The following is a 15,210-nucleotide window of genomic DNA, read 5'->3' on the forward strand; positions in this document are numbered from 1 at the left end:
AATGGTTGAGTGTTTCCGCCCTCCCAAAGCAGGTTGTTCCACCTTATTCAATGTTATAGACAAAAGTTATCCTAGATCGGCGTTCAACGTATCTGACGGTTGGACCTCTATTTCCTCAACTATACGCCAGCCGCATAGAGTGGGATCAGGATTTCATAATCGTTTACTGATAGCAGTATGCATCTCACCATGACATGCAGCTGGGTATCGGCAGCTCCGGTCTGCACCTGCAGTGGAATTTTTGGCTGACTATTTTCAAAGTGCGGTCATCACCCTGGTCCATGTCGTCTTAGGAGAATTAGCCGTGTCCATTATAGCACAGTACGTCGGAGCTACCGTTGCCTCAAAGAACAACAGACATAACATAAACTAATAGGTAAGTGGAAGTAGAAACAAAGTACTTGCAGAGACACTCTCCTGTACATACATCATAAGTACCCCCCGTATGTAATCCCGATACGGCTCCAACGAAAATACGCATCGAGAATACGCCGATCTAGATCCTTCACGCAAACCACTCTATTATACTTCCCGACAACCCTCCAAGCTGCTAAAGTTTCCGCCAAAAAATCCGCTCCTAAAAAGAACAGCCACAAACCTACAATCAAGCCCTTTAGTAAATAAGAATTACTCATTTGAAACCCTCAACCCTTGAGTGCTCGCAAATCGGGAATGCACGAGGAAACAGAGGGATGGCGTTTCTCTTTCCCGCTCTCCAACATTTCCCCACCAAATTTGACCCACCAGAACCGAGTTTCTCCTCCTTTCCTCCCCGCAACCCCTCACGAGCTGAACGCAGCAAAAACTCCGCCATGATTCTCAATCTCTAACTCGGGCCGCTGGCAGTCCCAATGCACGGGTCAAGAGGCCGAAGAGACCCGGGATGCAACCTCGATCCACCACACGAAAACTATCAGGAACTGCTCCCTTCCATAGAAGCATTTATTTAGGTTGTGCACCAATCTTCAAACAGGTCCTCGATTTTTGGCGTCATCGTGAGACTATCGGCTTTTGGCTCTACAACTTTTCAAACCCAAATGGGTCACCTCAAGTACCCATGAGATTCATCCCAAAAAAAATCCCTGTTCACAGAAAGTTGCAGGCGTTCTCAATAACTTTGTTAATATCATGACCGCAGACCGGTCGAGCGTAGGCTAGAGGCGAATCTTCCATATATGCAACGTTGAGCGGATAATGATTGGAACCAAGGAACGAAGCTATTGTGCAGATCTGCGTTTTTCAGGGAAGTTCAGATCAGGAAACTTCTGGCGTCTGCACTAGAACAGGATACGAGGGCACGGCTGCGTTCCAATTGGAGAATGAGGCAGATCAAGGTTCATTCAATCAGGACCGTATTGGCTGCGAGTGGTAGGGGGGTAATTTATCCGCTATATACCGACTGAAGGCGGGTGTGTTCGAATCGATATAAGCTTTCCCTTGTTTACCCGTCATTGTCTATGTCATCGATGAGGCACCTCTTCTATAAGCTTGTTGTTCTTCGTATGGTTAAAAGAGCTTGAAGCTTAGACTACCTGTCTAAATAGCATGATCCCTATTCTGGTTGGCACGGAGAGCTACATAATCTACTTTATATCTCCAATTCACTATTTTCCATTGAGCAATGGTCGTCATACTGCAATGGTAATCCCAGAGTTTGGTGCATCTCAATATTGGGTTTATAGAAAGACGCAATTGTTTCAGAAGAAATCAGCCCTAACCATTGCTATACCACTAACTTAATATGTGTTACACAGATTGCTTCAACCGAAAAAAACCTAATCGAGTGGATAAAGCTGCTGCCATTCCTTTCCATTTCCCCGTTAATTGCTATTGCTTCTTTGGCACTCCTTCGAGCTACATCAAACAGTACTGAACTCTAATGTATGCATATCCGCATGAACCTCAGAAGATAAACTTTTAGAACTAGCATTTATTGAGAAGATCTTATGAAGGCAGGGGTAGACATATTGCCACAAGGAGAAATGCCCAGAGTTCTAGGCTCATCTGCTCTGGGGGCGATGTGTAGATCAAATCATAGAATGTCCACTCGGGTAGTCTGGGAACAGGGAATTCACGGCTTTGAATATACTGAATGTATAGGCAGAAAGGAACTGCCGAGGCATTTACCAGAGATAGAGACATGAGAGCAAGTTGAGCAAGATCATGAGTTGGCATGAGTTGACATAAGTGATGCCTGGGACGCCAAAACATATCAGAGACAAATTCCCTACGCATCATCTCAGAATCAAGATAAGCTCTATTGAGCATACCTTAGCCCACCGTCTAACTTATCATTTAGGATAAAACGATATCGTGATTAGTAGGGTCATGTGATGCATATTCGATTTCATTTGGGGCAGTTGTCCATCTCAGTGATGAAATACATGTATCGAAAAGCGACTTGAAAACAGAGATGTGTAATCCAATTACAGAAGGCTCGCTTATATTACACCATACAGGAGAAACTAAATTCAGATCAGAATATAAGATGTACATTACAAAGTACACCAAGTAGACCTTTTTGGATTCCTTGAACAATCAGGTATTATAGAAAATACAAGAGGAAATAGCCATAGTTCCTAATACTATACCTACACGAAGCACACGCGTTCTACCATACAACCCAAAAGCACCAACACAGGAACCAAAATTATTATTTAAAAAAAAAAATACCATAGAGTAGGACAAGTTTCTCCGCGATTACTCCGTCCCCAAAGTCAAAAAGAAACCTGAGAAATTTCAGATTCCAGAGACAGTAACCGTCCCGCCCAACCAAATAAACGGTAAACCTACTAACATGTGCATCCCTACCTAGGCAGGTACTTTCCGAATAATATCCCCGAATACTTCAAAAAAAAAAATTAAAGAACTCAGCAAGCAATTGAATTTTTGCCTTTCAAGGTTTATGAGTTTTCCATCGAAAGTCTAGCAATGTTCTATACATACATACACAGATGAGTACGGAGTCAATTCCGCCCGTGTCTAACGGAGCAAAGTCCTCCGAGTGATCTATGTAACTACTAGTAGACTAGTTTAGACCCCTGTAAGCGGCGGCTACCGTTGATTGACGAGCGCCGCTTTGCGATATACTCCGCTTCTGCGGAGTAGCCGGGTAACTAATAAATAAAAAAATAAACAAGTGTCAGCCGTTTTGCGGTCGCGATGTGGCCATAAGAATCATCTGTTGTTGTTATTGTTGCTGTTACTGTCGCTGTTATATAATGTCTTCGTTATTTGGTCTTGTTTTTTGACGGGGTAATATCGGGGATATCTTTGACTTGTGGTTCGTGTTCTCATACATACCAATCTATCAATATGACATGACAATCGAGAGACGCGGGAAAAAGAGTAACCACGGGAGAAAAGAAAAAGCAATTAGAAAGACACAAAGTAATATGCACCTATATGCATGCCCTAAGGTACCTGACCCTCCAGAGCCATGATCACGAGCCGCTTCAAGGCCAATAGCACTGCTCATCACCTCACTAGCGCCAATTCAAGACACAGAGATACCATTGGTAAAGTATCCCCCACGAGAACAACGGAGCCGAAGACAAAATAAAAACACATAAAATCAAAATCAAAAAGTACAATGATAATAATAGATTTAATGAATTACAATTGGGCATCGACCAGGTCCCAATTCTCGGGCACCATTGGTTATTCTTCACGCTACAATCATAAACTACCCTTCAAATACCTATAGAGTGGATATTATTACCAAATACACGGATACACTCAGAACCCGCGAGAACCGCCATCCAATGTGTGTATGTAAACAAGTGAGAAGAATTTTTTTTTCTCCGGTACTGGATAAAATACTACACTAATCCTACATAGTACTAGCTCACGATTGCTGCCATCCCACGCTCATGCATTTCTCTCTTCTAGAACACTTCTCGAAGCCACGTCCTTAAAACCTTGTTTTTCCTCGTGAAAGACCGTGGGTGTGACATGTGACCAAACCAAGGGTGAATTTGTATGCCTCCATGGCAAGCTGTTACTTCATATTGGCATTGCCCCTGTTCGGAATCCTGGCCGCATCGGGTGTATAGCCATATATGGGAAGTGAAGAGAGTGCTTACTGGAGGTGATATTTAAGTGTATTACGGCGCCAATTAGAACGGCAGCATTAGATATGCCTAAGTGGGTTTTGGATGTATTGCGCGGGTTCCTGTGCATAGTTTAGTTCGGTAGATTTAATATATGCAATGGGGTGCCTGACTTGTTTTTTTCACAGCCGTGTATCTCCACATTGATAACCAAGTCAGCAATACTATCAAATGAGCTGCTATGGAATAAGAGTCTCAAGAAGCTTTACCGCTTCACACCGCTCAGTCGTCGATATTTCCCAATGTTCGCCCATCATACGAGTCTCCATAATAGTTAGCACTAAAGATTTTTGAAAGTATCGTGTCTAGACCCGACCGTTGTCTGGCGGTGCCCAAGCTCGGCTTCATCCCGAGTTGTCGGGATGGTCTAAGATAATGTGAAACATGGTCCGAGAGGTAACAAAGGTTGAGCTATAAAGAACTAGTAAGCATACAGATAAAGAAATATATTATTAGGCCCTGATACTAACCTTGACTCGTGCGGTGGTTATAGACATTGGCTAAAGTCTGTCCAATAAACAGACGTTTTGCTATTGTTGGATAGATGTTCTAGATCTCAACAGACCAGAGTCATGAGACTCAATTCCCTACAGCCACTGCTTTGTTGTATTAAATTCTGGGTGGCATACATACAGTCTAAGACATCCCCACGAGATTCCAGAGTCATGGTAGGTGGTTAGCAGCTTAGCTGATGCAAAAGCATAATCGGGAGCCGGAGGACAGTCTTCCACCATATCCCGAGACCATCGGCATGCCGAGCTGAAGATATGATATCGACCGGGGCCACCTTGACATTTCCATATACAGAGCCACAAGGTAAACCTTAGTAGCTTGCAGTTATAGAAGCGATAACAGGTTCAAAATCATCCCAAACCGCATCCGGCGGATAATGTCTAGATCGTCATAATTGTATACCAATTGCAACCCCTTCTCCACACATCAACCCTATTTAATCCATTAAAAACAAGGCACAGAAGAGGACCATAATTATTAGTATAGAGTTAAGTTGAGTCGAAACCCCCATCTCCAGCTATTCACCAAAAACAGGCCGGAGTACCAGATACCCGTCATTCCCATACATGGTCACAGTATAACATCAGTACCGGTGAACTTCTAAAGAGCAACACTCCACTCAGCGAATCAGTCATCTGCCCGACCTTTTAATTGACCCACACACGACCCGCAACCACGCATCTCTCTAAGCTGAAGATGACTCAGGCAGAAATGAGAACCATAAAACTTATATGGTCATCTCTGTCCACCTGACCACACAGTAGACTTTTCTAGGCAAAGACTACCCCCAATCTAACCCCAGTCGGCTCCACTGACAAGGCCTGGTTGATACGTACCAGACTACCAGCCACGTCTTGCTCCACGTTTTCTCGGGCACAACCGGATGTCAAAATTTTCCCCTGCTTAGCCTGTTTGGGAAAGAATCGGGAAATTCAGGAATGCGTGTGTTTCGCTTGTGGGGAGGCTCTGCATTAGGATGATGGGTCTAAGGTCTGGATTGTGCACCTTAGTGGGATGTATAGTCATGTAGTATCGGTTTTTTGCACATTACTAGTTTAGTATTACGGACTACGGACTACTGTGTTGGAGATTGCATTTCAAGTGGGTTGGCTCATTCTGCAGCCCCATTGTAGTATTGTCGTTGATCTTGTTCAGTCCAATGCAACATATTGGTTACATCATACCGCTGGAGGCCTACGGAGCACTGCGCACCGGATACAAAATCAACCAAACAATTCCATTGATACTATGACTGGTAGTTTAATTATAAATTTTTTTGATTCCATGAAGGTACCAAATGAATAAAAACTTTCCGGTCATCACTTGAATAGATATGACAGATAGAAGAAAAGAAGAGAATCTCCAACACGCGGAGAATTATGCTTCCAATCGCAGGCATTTTCCCTGTAGATCAACCGCCAAGAGATGAATTTACTCTCCGTTGAGAAATCCTGCACATGTACCGGACAGCATATGATCTGCAGCATTCGCCTTGATAAGATGATAATCTGTCCTCAATCATCCTGTATGTGGCACACGCCTCATTCTAGTCTCAAGCACAAGCAGGGAGATTGTGGAGACCGTACGGAGTAAGTGCTGTTACCCTGTGTCCTGGAGAGATTTCATCCTAGCCCTAACCACCAAGACATCATGGACCATTAGGTTCCAGATTAGCGTAGATATTCAGATTGTCTCTACCACTTACCCCTGGGCCTAAATCGAGGGAAGAGAAACTAATTGTGCCCAGGCCAACTACCAGACGAAAAGGATATACTAGGTCAAGGTTACAGTTCCCCATGGAAATCCAACCCAAATGACAAATTATGCCAGATCCAAACTCATGGATGCAAAAAGCTTCCACTCAACGTCTCCCATCATAATATCATAATGTAGTCACCCGGAAACTCAATGCGACGTGAATCACGATTGCAATACGGACTAGAACCCGACATTCGACCCTTCTTTTGAGGAGGGGCGTCAAGCATCACCGATAGATCATAGCTCCAACGATCTTATCCTTCCTTTCCCAGGAGAGAAGGAATATCTCAACTTGATGTGGCAGATGATGTTACAGTTTTTCTCAGGTTACCTCATTCAACCCGAAAGGTTCCGCCGCCTCGTTCCCGTCATACCTCAAGACGAGGGCATTTCATCCCATTTTGTATGACAGGTGAGACAAATTTAGAAAAATAAAAGTTCATGTAGGGGTCTGGAAAACAAACAGGAAAAACTTAATCAATAAAGAAAACGAGATGAGATGGTGTGGGAAACCCTCCGACCACACATCCCCGTCCGTCATAGGGGAAAATCGATGAAATCATCACCATAATTAAGAGGTATAGCCCAGTGCATGTGAAGGGATCAATGCGATGAGTCTAGATCTCAAGACGTACGAATTCTGAAGATATCGCCGGTGCCGCGGATGTTTTTCCAACCATTCAGAAAGCCACCTGCCCCAGCCCTAGGTGGTCAGTTCGATCCCTGCTCATAATATTGGTGGCGGACGCTTAATTAATACACGGCTTGTGCGCATACGTGTCAGTGCACATCATCCTGGTCCCGGCCAGAAGGTTCGAAGTCTCTATTCTAGTATATAAGTTTAGCTACTATGCAATCCATAAGGTATATTTCAGATAAGTTTTGGTCATTGGACTCTATTCGAGTAATCTTCACTTTTTTTTCGTAAATCACAATTTAGCGTACATGGCATGTGCAGACTGGGCTAACCCCCCCAAATGGGGACCCAGTAGAAAGGTGCGGATCAAAATCAAAAGCATGTATGGTATCTGGTATCAGAACAAAACAAGAAATGAAAGGGTAAAAAAAAAGAAAAGAAAAGAAAAGCCAAGGGCATCAGATGCATCGAATGATACCAATGACGTTTTCTGCTAAAACGCAGTCACGAGACGCAGCAATGACATCCATAAAAGGCCTCTTTTAGAATCCCACCCAACCCGTACTGGAAAGAGAAAACCATAAGAACCCATGCCAAAATCGAATCGCAACAGTTCCGTCTGCCATGGAAGGTAAAAGGAGTTCATCTGTACATGATTAATCGCGCTTGAGGTTTTGTCCTCAATATGGCTCGTATAATATCAATATAACGAATAGCCACACAATGCCCTGAGAAGAAATAGTAGAAAAAAGGAGCTGAGAAAATAATCAAAGACCCGAAAAAAAAATTAGGTCGAAAGTAACCATAAAATCCATAGTTGCGCCAAAATGCAATGCAGAGTCGTGATCGTACGTGTCACAAGGATATTCAATCGGCGGCTTTACATAGATGAAAAAGAAACGTGTTGAAAGTCTGGGTATCATAGCCAATAAACATTACCCATCCGAGGAAGGATATGTCATGACACAGATAACAAAAGGTGATAAGTAGAAAAATATAGAAAACAGGTTGTTTTCGGTGTTATCGAGGGTGACTGGTCGGGTCGCTCCGAAATGCGATCGGTGTAGTCGTTTACCAACCCTTGGCGTGGTACTCCCACGGACCAAAGTCAGTATACTGATTGAAAGAAGCTGTCTTCGCCATATCCTTGTCCTTGTTCTGATTGGCTGCACCAGGGTTGGACACGCCAACACCCTGTCCCTTTTGTGCGCCCTTAGGATTGGGATATTCCTGCAAGTTCGCCATGTCATGTGCAGTGTGTCGTCGCTTGAGGAAGGCATTGGCAGTCGCACTCTTCTGCTGCCGCTCCCAAAGTAAATGACGTCGAAGCGACTCCGTGAGTTCGGTAGCAAGCATGTTCCGTCGCGTGGTCCTCGGGGAGTGAGCGACTGACTGCGGAGCAGGCTTCATTACTATCGGTTTCGATCGAGGGACACCGGGGCCACGCATCGTCAAGTTATCCTCATCGTCTTCTGGCGGTGAGGCGGGGATGGATGGGCCGTTTGGTGATGTCAAGCGCGACCGTTGCAAGGCTGGACTGGAGCGAGTAGGGGCTCCCATTTTAGTTGGCTGGTGCATCATCATTGTCAAGAGGGAGCGTCGCGAGACAAGGTTGGGCCTTGAATCAACCCGCTGGAACATGTCTCTCTCGTCGAGGCTCGAACGTCCACTCTCAGTGATAGAGTCCTCCCAGTCAGAATCCTCATCTTCAATAGCACTCTCGTCAACCTCGTCCTCGCTCTCAACAGCATCCTCATCATTGCTTCCAGAGGGTTCCTTAACAGGCTTTATCGTGCCATCTTGTTCCTTGAAAGAAGTAACTTTCTTTTTAGGACTAGGCTGCATAGTCCCCGACTTAGATAATTCGTCAGACAGAGAACTGCGATGGGGACCACGCAAAGCCATACGGTCCTCGAAGGAGCTCTCGTCGTCGTCACCTGAAGAACCACCCAATGTAAACATCCCACCCTTCTTCTTAAAGGGCGTTGGCTTTAGTTGGGCGGAAGCCTTTGCGGGGCTGGGTTCAGCAGCCATTCTAGGCTGCGACCGATAAGACGACGAGATCAGGGAAGGAGAAAATCCACGGATAATGCTGGGAGATTTGATCAACTCGCATCGAGATGGAAGGATTCCTGAGGAAGACACGCTAGTATCGGAGGCATTAGCATTAGCAGCATCACTGTCGTTACAATCTGGTGCAGTGGTCGAACAAGACTCGGTAGAATGATTCGGCTGTTGAATGACAGGAAATGACGGAGATGGCGAGGGTGTCCGCCTCGCAGTTGACTCAGAGGGAGGGGTAGGGGTTGGAGTAGATGGCCGAGGCGTAATATCAATGACAGGGGGCGAGACTGTAGCCATTACGGACGAGATAGGTTCGAGGTTCTTCTTCTCTTTAATGTTCAATACCATGCGTTCCAGACCTAGTGATGTAATATGCTTTTCTTTTCCACGGCCGAGACTTGCCATAGAATCGTCACGGACAACGGCAGGCTTGATATCACACTTAGGGCGCTTGATATGGTGCTCAATTCTCTCCGCTTGCTCAGACGCAGCAGATTCAACACTGGCAGAAAGTTCTGGCATGTCAGCGGACTCCTGACGGAGTGGCAAAACCGAGGCTTCGCTCGACGCCGCCGGCTCCACGCAAAAAGTCTCACGTGTCCATAGTCTCCAACTTAGGTTTTCAAGACGACGGCCCTCTTCCATGTAATCTGCACATTTCGAAAAGACTGGAACACACGGTCAATTTAAATTCCAAATCGCAACTAACCTGCAAAAAAATATAACTCACCCATCCACATGCCATGAAGGCTTTGCGCATTGGCCGTGTCCACTTTGTGGATCTTTGCTGTGTCCACAGTGACGACAGGAGTAGTTAAACGTGAAGGCATTTCGTATAAAATTCAACCCGAGCTTTACAATGATGTTCCTAGCAACTCTCTCCTCGCAGAAATTCAGTTCGGGGTCGCCGTCTCCCCCGATCGTGGTCGTACGGCGCGAAGGTGATGAAGTGGGAAATCTCTCTAGCCCTTCAGGATCCACCCAGAAGACACCGACTGAAGTTTTTGGTTTTGCAACGTCTTGCAATTGTCCGGTTGAGTGAAAATGGCGCCCTAGCTATCAAATGCAACGGGTTGAACTTGGACCTCCGGTACAGTATGCCCTGAGGTTTAACCAGCAATGACAGTGATGTCCCAGGTTTGAACAGGTCGTAACGGTATTCAATCCTTTAGACCCGCACTAAACAAATTACAGTGCGGAAGAGATCGGCCAAAAGCGAACGACGGTCGGAAGCAAAAGTCGAGGTATGATGAGTTAGTAGTCGAGGGATGTATATGGGCCGAGACCGAGGGAAGTATAGAAGGTCCGGGATGATTGTCGTTTCTGGCTGGGAGAATTGGGGTGAGGAGGAGGAAAGAGGAAAAGTGAGAAGTGAAAAAATTGAAACGAGGAATATGGGGGAGGAGAGACTTAGTAGGTGGAGCGAACTAAGAAGGGAGGAAAAGAGAGAATAGCATAGATCGTAGTGAATGACGGGTCGGTGGAGATGGTGGGAAGGGAAGGCGTATGAGAGTGGTAACGGTACCAGGGGAGGAGCGCAAAGAAAAAGGATATCGAGGGTGGCCACCCACAGTAAAAGCCCAACGAGGGTACCGAGGGACAGGTTCTAAGGTATGGGGATGGGATGGCGGTAAGTAAAAGGATGGATCCTAGTCGCGCCTTCGTCTTCTCCATGGTCCGGACCTGGATTTTCAGAAAATAGAAAAAAAAATAAAATGAAAAATAAAATTTAGTTTTTATTTAATAATATTCAATTTTATTTTTTTTAGTGTGTTACTTCCGGAGTACCCCCGTGGGTCGGTTGGTATTTCATACATTGTCATAACGCTCAGTAAGATTACCGGCCTGTTTCCGGAGTTCCACCCAAGAAAAAAGTACGGAACTTGGGGGTAATCATCACACATTGGTGGTTGTACTATTACCCCAAAGGAAGCCGACAGGCTTTCCTTTCCTGTACGAATTGATCCACTTTACCGCAACCATCTTGCGGGTTTTACATGGCAGTATGACTTCAGTATAAATGTAGATGTACTGTAGTGCACAAAGCTGCTTGCTGACCATTCCCTCGATATAGAGATTGAATGAACATTGATACTGAATGGTAGTGAATGGGCATCAGGACCTAAAAATATCCAGATACATAACAAATAGACCTGCAAAGAGGAAAAAGGAAGCAACTGGTTCTAGACAAACATTCAGACAAAGATCGACTGTCCTGTGACCTCTGTTCTTGCTGACTAAGAGGAAGATGGATTCCCTTTGCAGTTCACTTCATCGGTCACGGGGTCACTTGACTCCTCAAAAACGGGGCCGTAATGATTGGCGCAGAGTGGTTGCTGTTGATATCACTCCACTATGTCTTGAGGAGTCTTTCCATAATGATTGAACGCAGACCCCTCTGAATGCTGGTGCCGTTATCCATGTTGATTCTCGGTATACTGACGTACAGGTCTAGTTCATACCTTAGGTACCTTCATACAGTACTTCTGCAAGCTTTCAAACCGGCTTGTTTGGTGTCAGTCCATTTCCCCAAGCGCCACCCCATTAAATTGTCTAGCATTACTTCAAGAGTCCTGCTGACTTCCTGCTGGAGCTGTCTTGATGCAATTGCGTTCGCCACGGACATGTTTTCGGTCATATTTGATACATTAATTGCCCCGGGTCCATGTTCTGGACTACTTCCCAAGCCACATTTTTTGCTTTCTTTTTTGCTTGCCAGATGATTTCATTAGCGCAAGGCCATTTTTCCCGGCCGTTGAATTTAATTTGAAGTTTATCCGTCGTCATCACCCTACCCTTGCGAATTCTAGCTGTACTTCCATCCTTCTGACACGTTGGCATTTTTGGTTGACACATCCCGGCCGAAAATGGCCCAAACAATGCTTGCCTGTGTGGCTATTAACCGGTGGTATGTACCCTCAACTTCCCCCCAGATTGAGTCGCATACCGGGGAACCGCTACTCAGTTTCCGATCTTGCTGATCATTTCAACTATGGGTGTTCAATTATGCATGGGTCTTATCGGTGCCTTGATTGATCTCTGTTGCTATGTACCTATCCTAGCGAGCACAGTCCAGTGTTCAATCTCCCAGTTCCCCTTCACCTATCATGCGGGCCCTTTCCACCTAGAGTATGAAGCATTGCTCAGTGCTACAAGTCATCACTTCCACGTATATCCCTAACGAGATGTCGTATTGGCTCCCAGAAGTAAATAGCAACACGAAGGGGCTGTCAAAGGGCACTGTCACAGCTCCTCCCTAACAACAGTCACAAGGTGTGAAGGCTGCCAGCTGTCACCAGTAGAGCAGAGTCAAATGAGATCAATATAACCCAAGGATTCGGAACGACTCTGGAATGATCATAGAGTACGTACATACAACATACATATTGAAGGCTTATCCATAAAACCCGCTGGCCCATACTCCATGTTTTCTTTTTCCTGGTACTTTAGCTTTTAGCCGCGCTTTTACCTTTAGCTTTCTTTTATTAATTATTATAATTAATATTATAATTATTATTTTACTTCTGAGTGTCACGGGGCTCTAAAAACTTTTTCCTTTTCCTTCCCTCATCCCCTGTCTCACAATACTGGAACGAGAACGCCACAGTTTGATCTATAACCCCAGTTCCCCAGATAAGTGGTTCGGGGCACTGGGATGAAGGAGATCTCCCCGATCCACCTATCACTCAAAACCCTTTCGTACCGTCCGTCACCTTCACGCCTCCTCTTTCTCTTCCCTTCATTTTTTTTACCCTTTTTTCTTCTTTCATCTTTCCGTCAGCCTCAGAGTAACACAATTCGCACGTTTTGTCAATCATGTGATGATCCACGTCAAGGGCACCAGCACCGAGGAACACCTGATTGATGAGTTGTAAGATTCTGTTTCATCTCAGCAAAGTCTTGCCCATGATTCTTGCCTATCGGATCATATTGGCGGTGCGATGCTGTCTCGGTTGAGCTTCACCATAAGAAATGCACCGGATTCGTATGTGTAATTTCCGCGAAGAAAGAAACAGTGACAAGAGTCAGAAAACAGAAACTGGAGTGGAAGACATGATTGACGGGGTAGGAGGGCCGGTGGCTCGGCTTATTGTCACCTTTCTAAAGCCCTGTAACCATCTCATCCAGCGCCCTTTTTTTTTTTTCTCCCCCATTCATCCCAGTTGACGGAAATTTCGCTAGATGGGCCCAAAGGACATTATACGATGCTAATGGGCTCATATTAATGCCGCATTTCGTATAGTACGCCCTACTCTCTGGCCATTACCGGAAATAGAATCAATAGTCGGGATCCGTCGAATATTATAGGGCAGTGAGTATGTACAGTAGCTACGGGGACGGTACATACATACACATTGTCCTGCTTCGAAGCTTGATAGTTGGCACTACCTCCAGTATTACTATCTAGGTAATCGACGGTAGTACCTACCTCCAACTACTAGTGCTAACTACTGAATCCACATTGAAATCTCCACGTCTGTCATGCATATCCCATGCACACAATACTTGCCAAAATAGCGTCGGCATCGCTAGACTTCAAACCTTGCCGTTAGCAAATCCAAAGAGAATAACCCTCAGAAAAAAAAAATAAAGTCAAATAAAATAAATTAGAATTTACCTCGGTATCAGCTTCAACCAAGGGCAGGATCTTAAACTTCCCGTTCTGTGGAAATTCGCCTCTTCAAACTGTTTACATAGATGCAACCAGACTCGTGAGACAGTCGACAGATGAATGAATGATGAAGATGATGAGGTCGGGAAAAGCTGTTCAGCTGCCCATCATCCATGCACGTAATCGTTCCACGGTGACGAGAGAGAGCGAGCCACGTAGCTGCGCCTTAACCCGCTGAACAGGTCCAAAGGGTATCAGGTGTAGTGCTTGCTGCAGGGTCTACCAGGAAGGGGAGAATCAAGCAAGATTCTCCATTTTCTTGATTTTCCCTCTCTTCCAGAAGAATTGGGATACGTATGATGGTTACATTTGACATTCCTGGTGCGTTTCTAGGTACTTCGGTTGAGCTTTTTGTCTTTTGCTTCTTCGTCTATCTAGCTTTTTTATTTTTATTTTTTTTTTCATTTAGTCCTTTTGGGGAAATTATCTCTTACGTTTGACTAATTGATGAATGGACTAAAATGGTCCAGATAGCAGTAGTCATGATGAGTACTATAGAACCTAGTTAAGCTTAGATGGGGGAAGTATGGGGATGCTCGGCGATCCCGTATTTCTTGAATCCGTACTTTATGTTTCAACTCCTCGAAAGTGTAGGTATACTCTTCGTTTAACAAGCGAAAGAGAGGGTGTGAAATTAAAGGCAAAGTTCCCGCAATTTAACTTCTATCACAACCAAAAGGTGATGAAACCGCCGACCGGACAAGTCCCCCCCATGATAGGTCCTGGACAAAGGGGAAAAGGCAACCTTCGAGAATACAATTGGAACTCGGTGACCAAAACAGAGTCGGGCTTCTTCAACCAACCACTCTTCGGGCTCCAGGTGACCCTTCCATGACATGGGCTTTTTCCATGTGTCCGGTGTAGAAGTCTATGTAGAAGGTTATTTCGTCCTCCAGGCTGAGGGAATAAATTCTACCCGTTGACTGCCAAAGTTGCGCCCGATGGGGTGGGTTTTCATGGTACAGCTGAATGTTTATAATTTGTCTTAGATCGAGGTAATAATAATTAAATAGAGTAATCGCTTGCATAGGTTCTACTGAATGCTTCATCTACCATTGACCCGAGGAAAGTTGCCGAAAACTCACGGTTAGAGGTATTTTTTCTCTTAATTTGATAATAGAAAATCGAAATGCTCTTCGATTTGCTCCGTATGAGAAACGGTCTCCAAACTTAGTTATACCATTTAACCTCAACCAAACCCAGCCTCATCGAGGGATATTGAGTGAAAGTCTGGTCCGAATTGAGATGACTATCGATGTGGCGAAGGGCGGAGTCAATATCGGGGAGAGATAAACCGGCAGTTGACAACGGGTCATGTACGGAGTAGACTACAGAGTAGGTATACATACATGGGTTACCTCTTCACCAGACTGTAACTACTCGGTACAGGTACATTAGTACCGCGTAACCCGTACGACATTTTGTGTCCGCGATCCTACTTTCTTCGTCTATTG

The 15,210-nt window shown here is 45.0% G+C and overlaps 3 protein-coding genes across 3 annotated transcripts; 1 reads left to right on the top strand and 2 right to left on the bottom strand.

Annotated features, from left to right (window-relative positions):
• Positions 1-1,629: 1,629 nt before the first annotated feature.
• BDV37DRAFT_236634 (uncharacterized protein) lies at positions 1,630-2,275 on the bottom strand. The gene has a single exon (XM_032080626.1). It carries the CDS (start codon positions 2,266-2,268, stop codon positions 1,945-1,947), a length of 324 nt encoding a protein of 107 aa, XP_031947003.1. The 5' UTR covers positions 2,269-2,275; the 3' UTR covers positions 1,630-1,944.
• Positions 2,276-8,091: 5,816 nt separating this feature from the next.
• BDV37DRAFT_267841 (uncharacterized protein) lies at positions 8,092-9,914 on the bottom strand (the record flags this gene model as incomplete). Its single annotated transcript, XM_032084081.1, has 2 exons — positions 8,092-9,752; positions 9,815-9,914. 2 exons carry the CDS (start codon positions 9,912-9,914, stop codon positions 8,092-8,094), a joined length of 1,761 nt encoding a protein of 586 aa, XP_031947004.1.
• Positions 9,915-10,779: 865 nt separating this feature from the next.
• BDV37DRAFT_236638 (uncharacterized protein) lies at positions 10,780-12,102 on the top strand. The gene is made up of 2 exons (XM_032080627.1): positions 10,780-11,992; positions 12,081-12,102. The coding sequence occupies exon 1, from the start codon at positions 11,487-11,489 to the stop codon at positions 11,805-11,807; it is 321 nt and encodes a 106-aa protein (XP_031947005.1). The 5' UTR covers positions 10,780-11,486; the 3' UTR covers positions 11,808-11,992; positions 12,081-12,102.
• Positions 12,103-15,210: the final 3,108 nt, after the last annotated feature.

This window comes from Aspergillus pseudonomiae (assembly GCF_009193645.1).
Source record: "Aspergillus pseudonomiae strain CBS 119388 unplaced genomic scaffold BDV37scaffold_2, whole genome shotgun sequence".
Classification (NCBI taxonomy): Eukaryota; Fungi; Ascomycota; class Eurotiomycetes; order Eurotiales; family Aspergillaceae; genus Aspergillus; species Aspergillus pseudonomiae.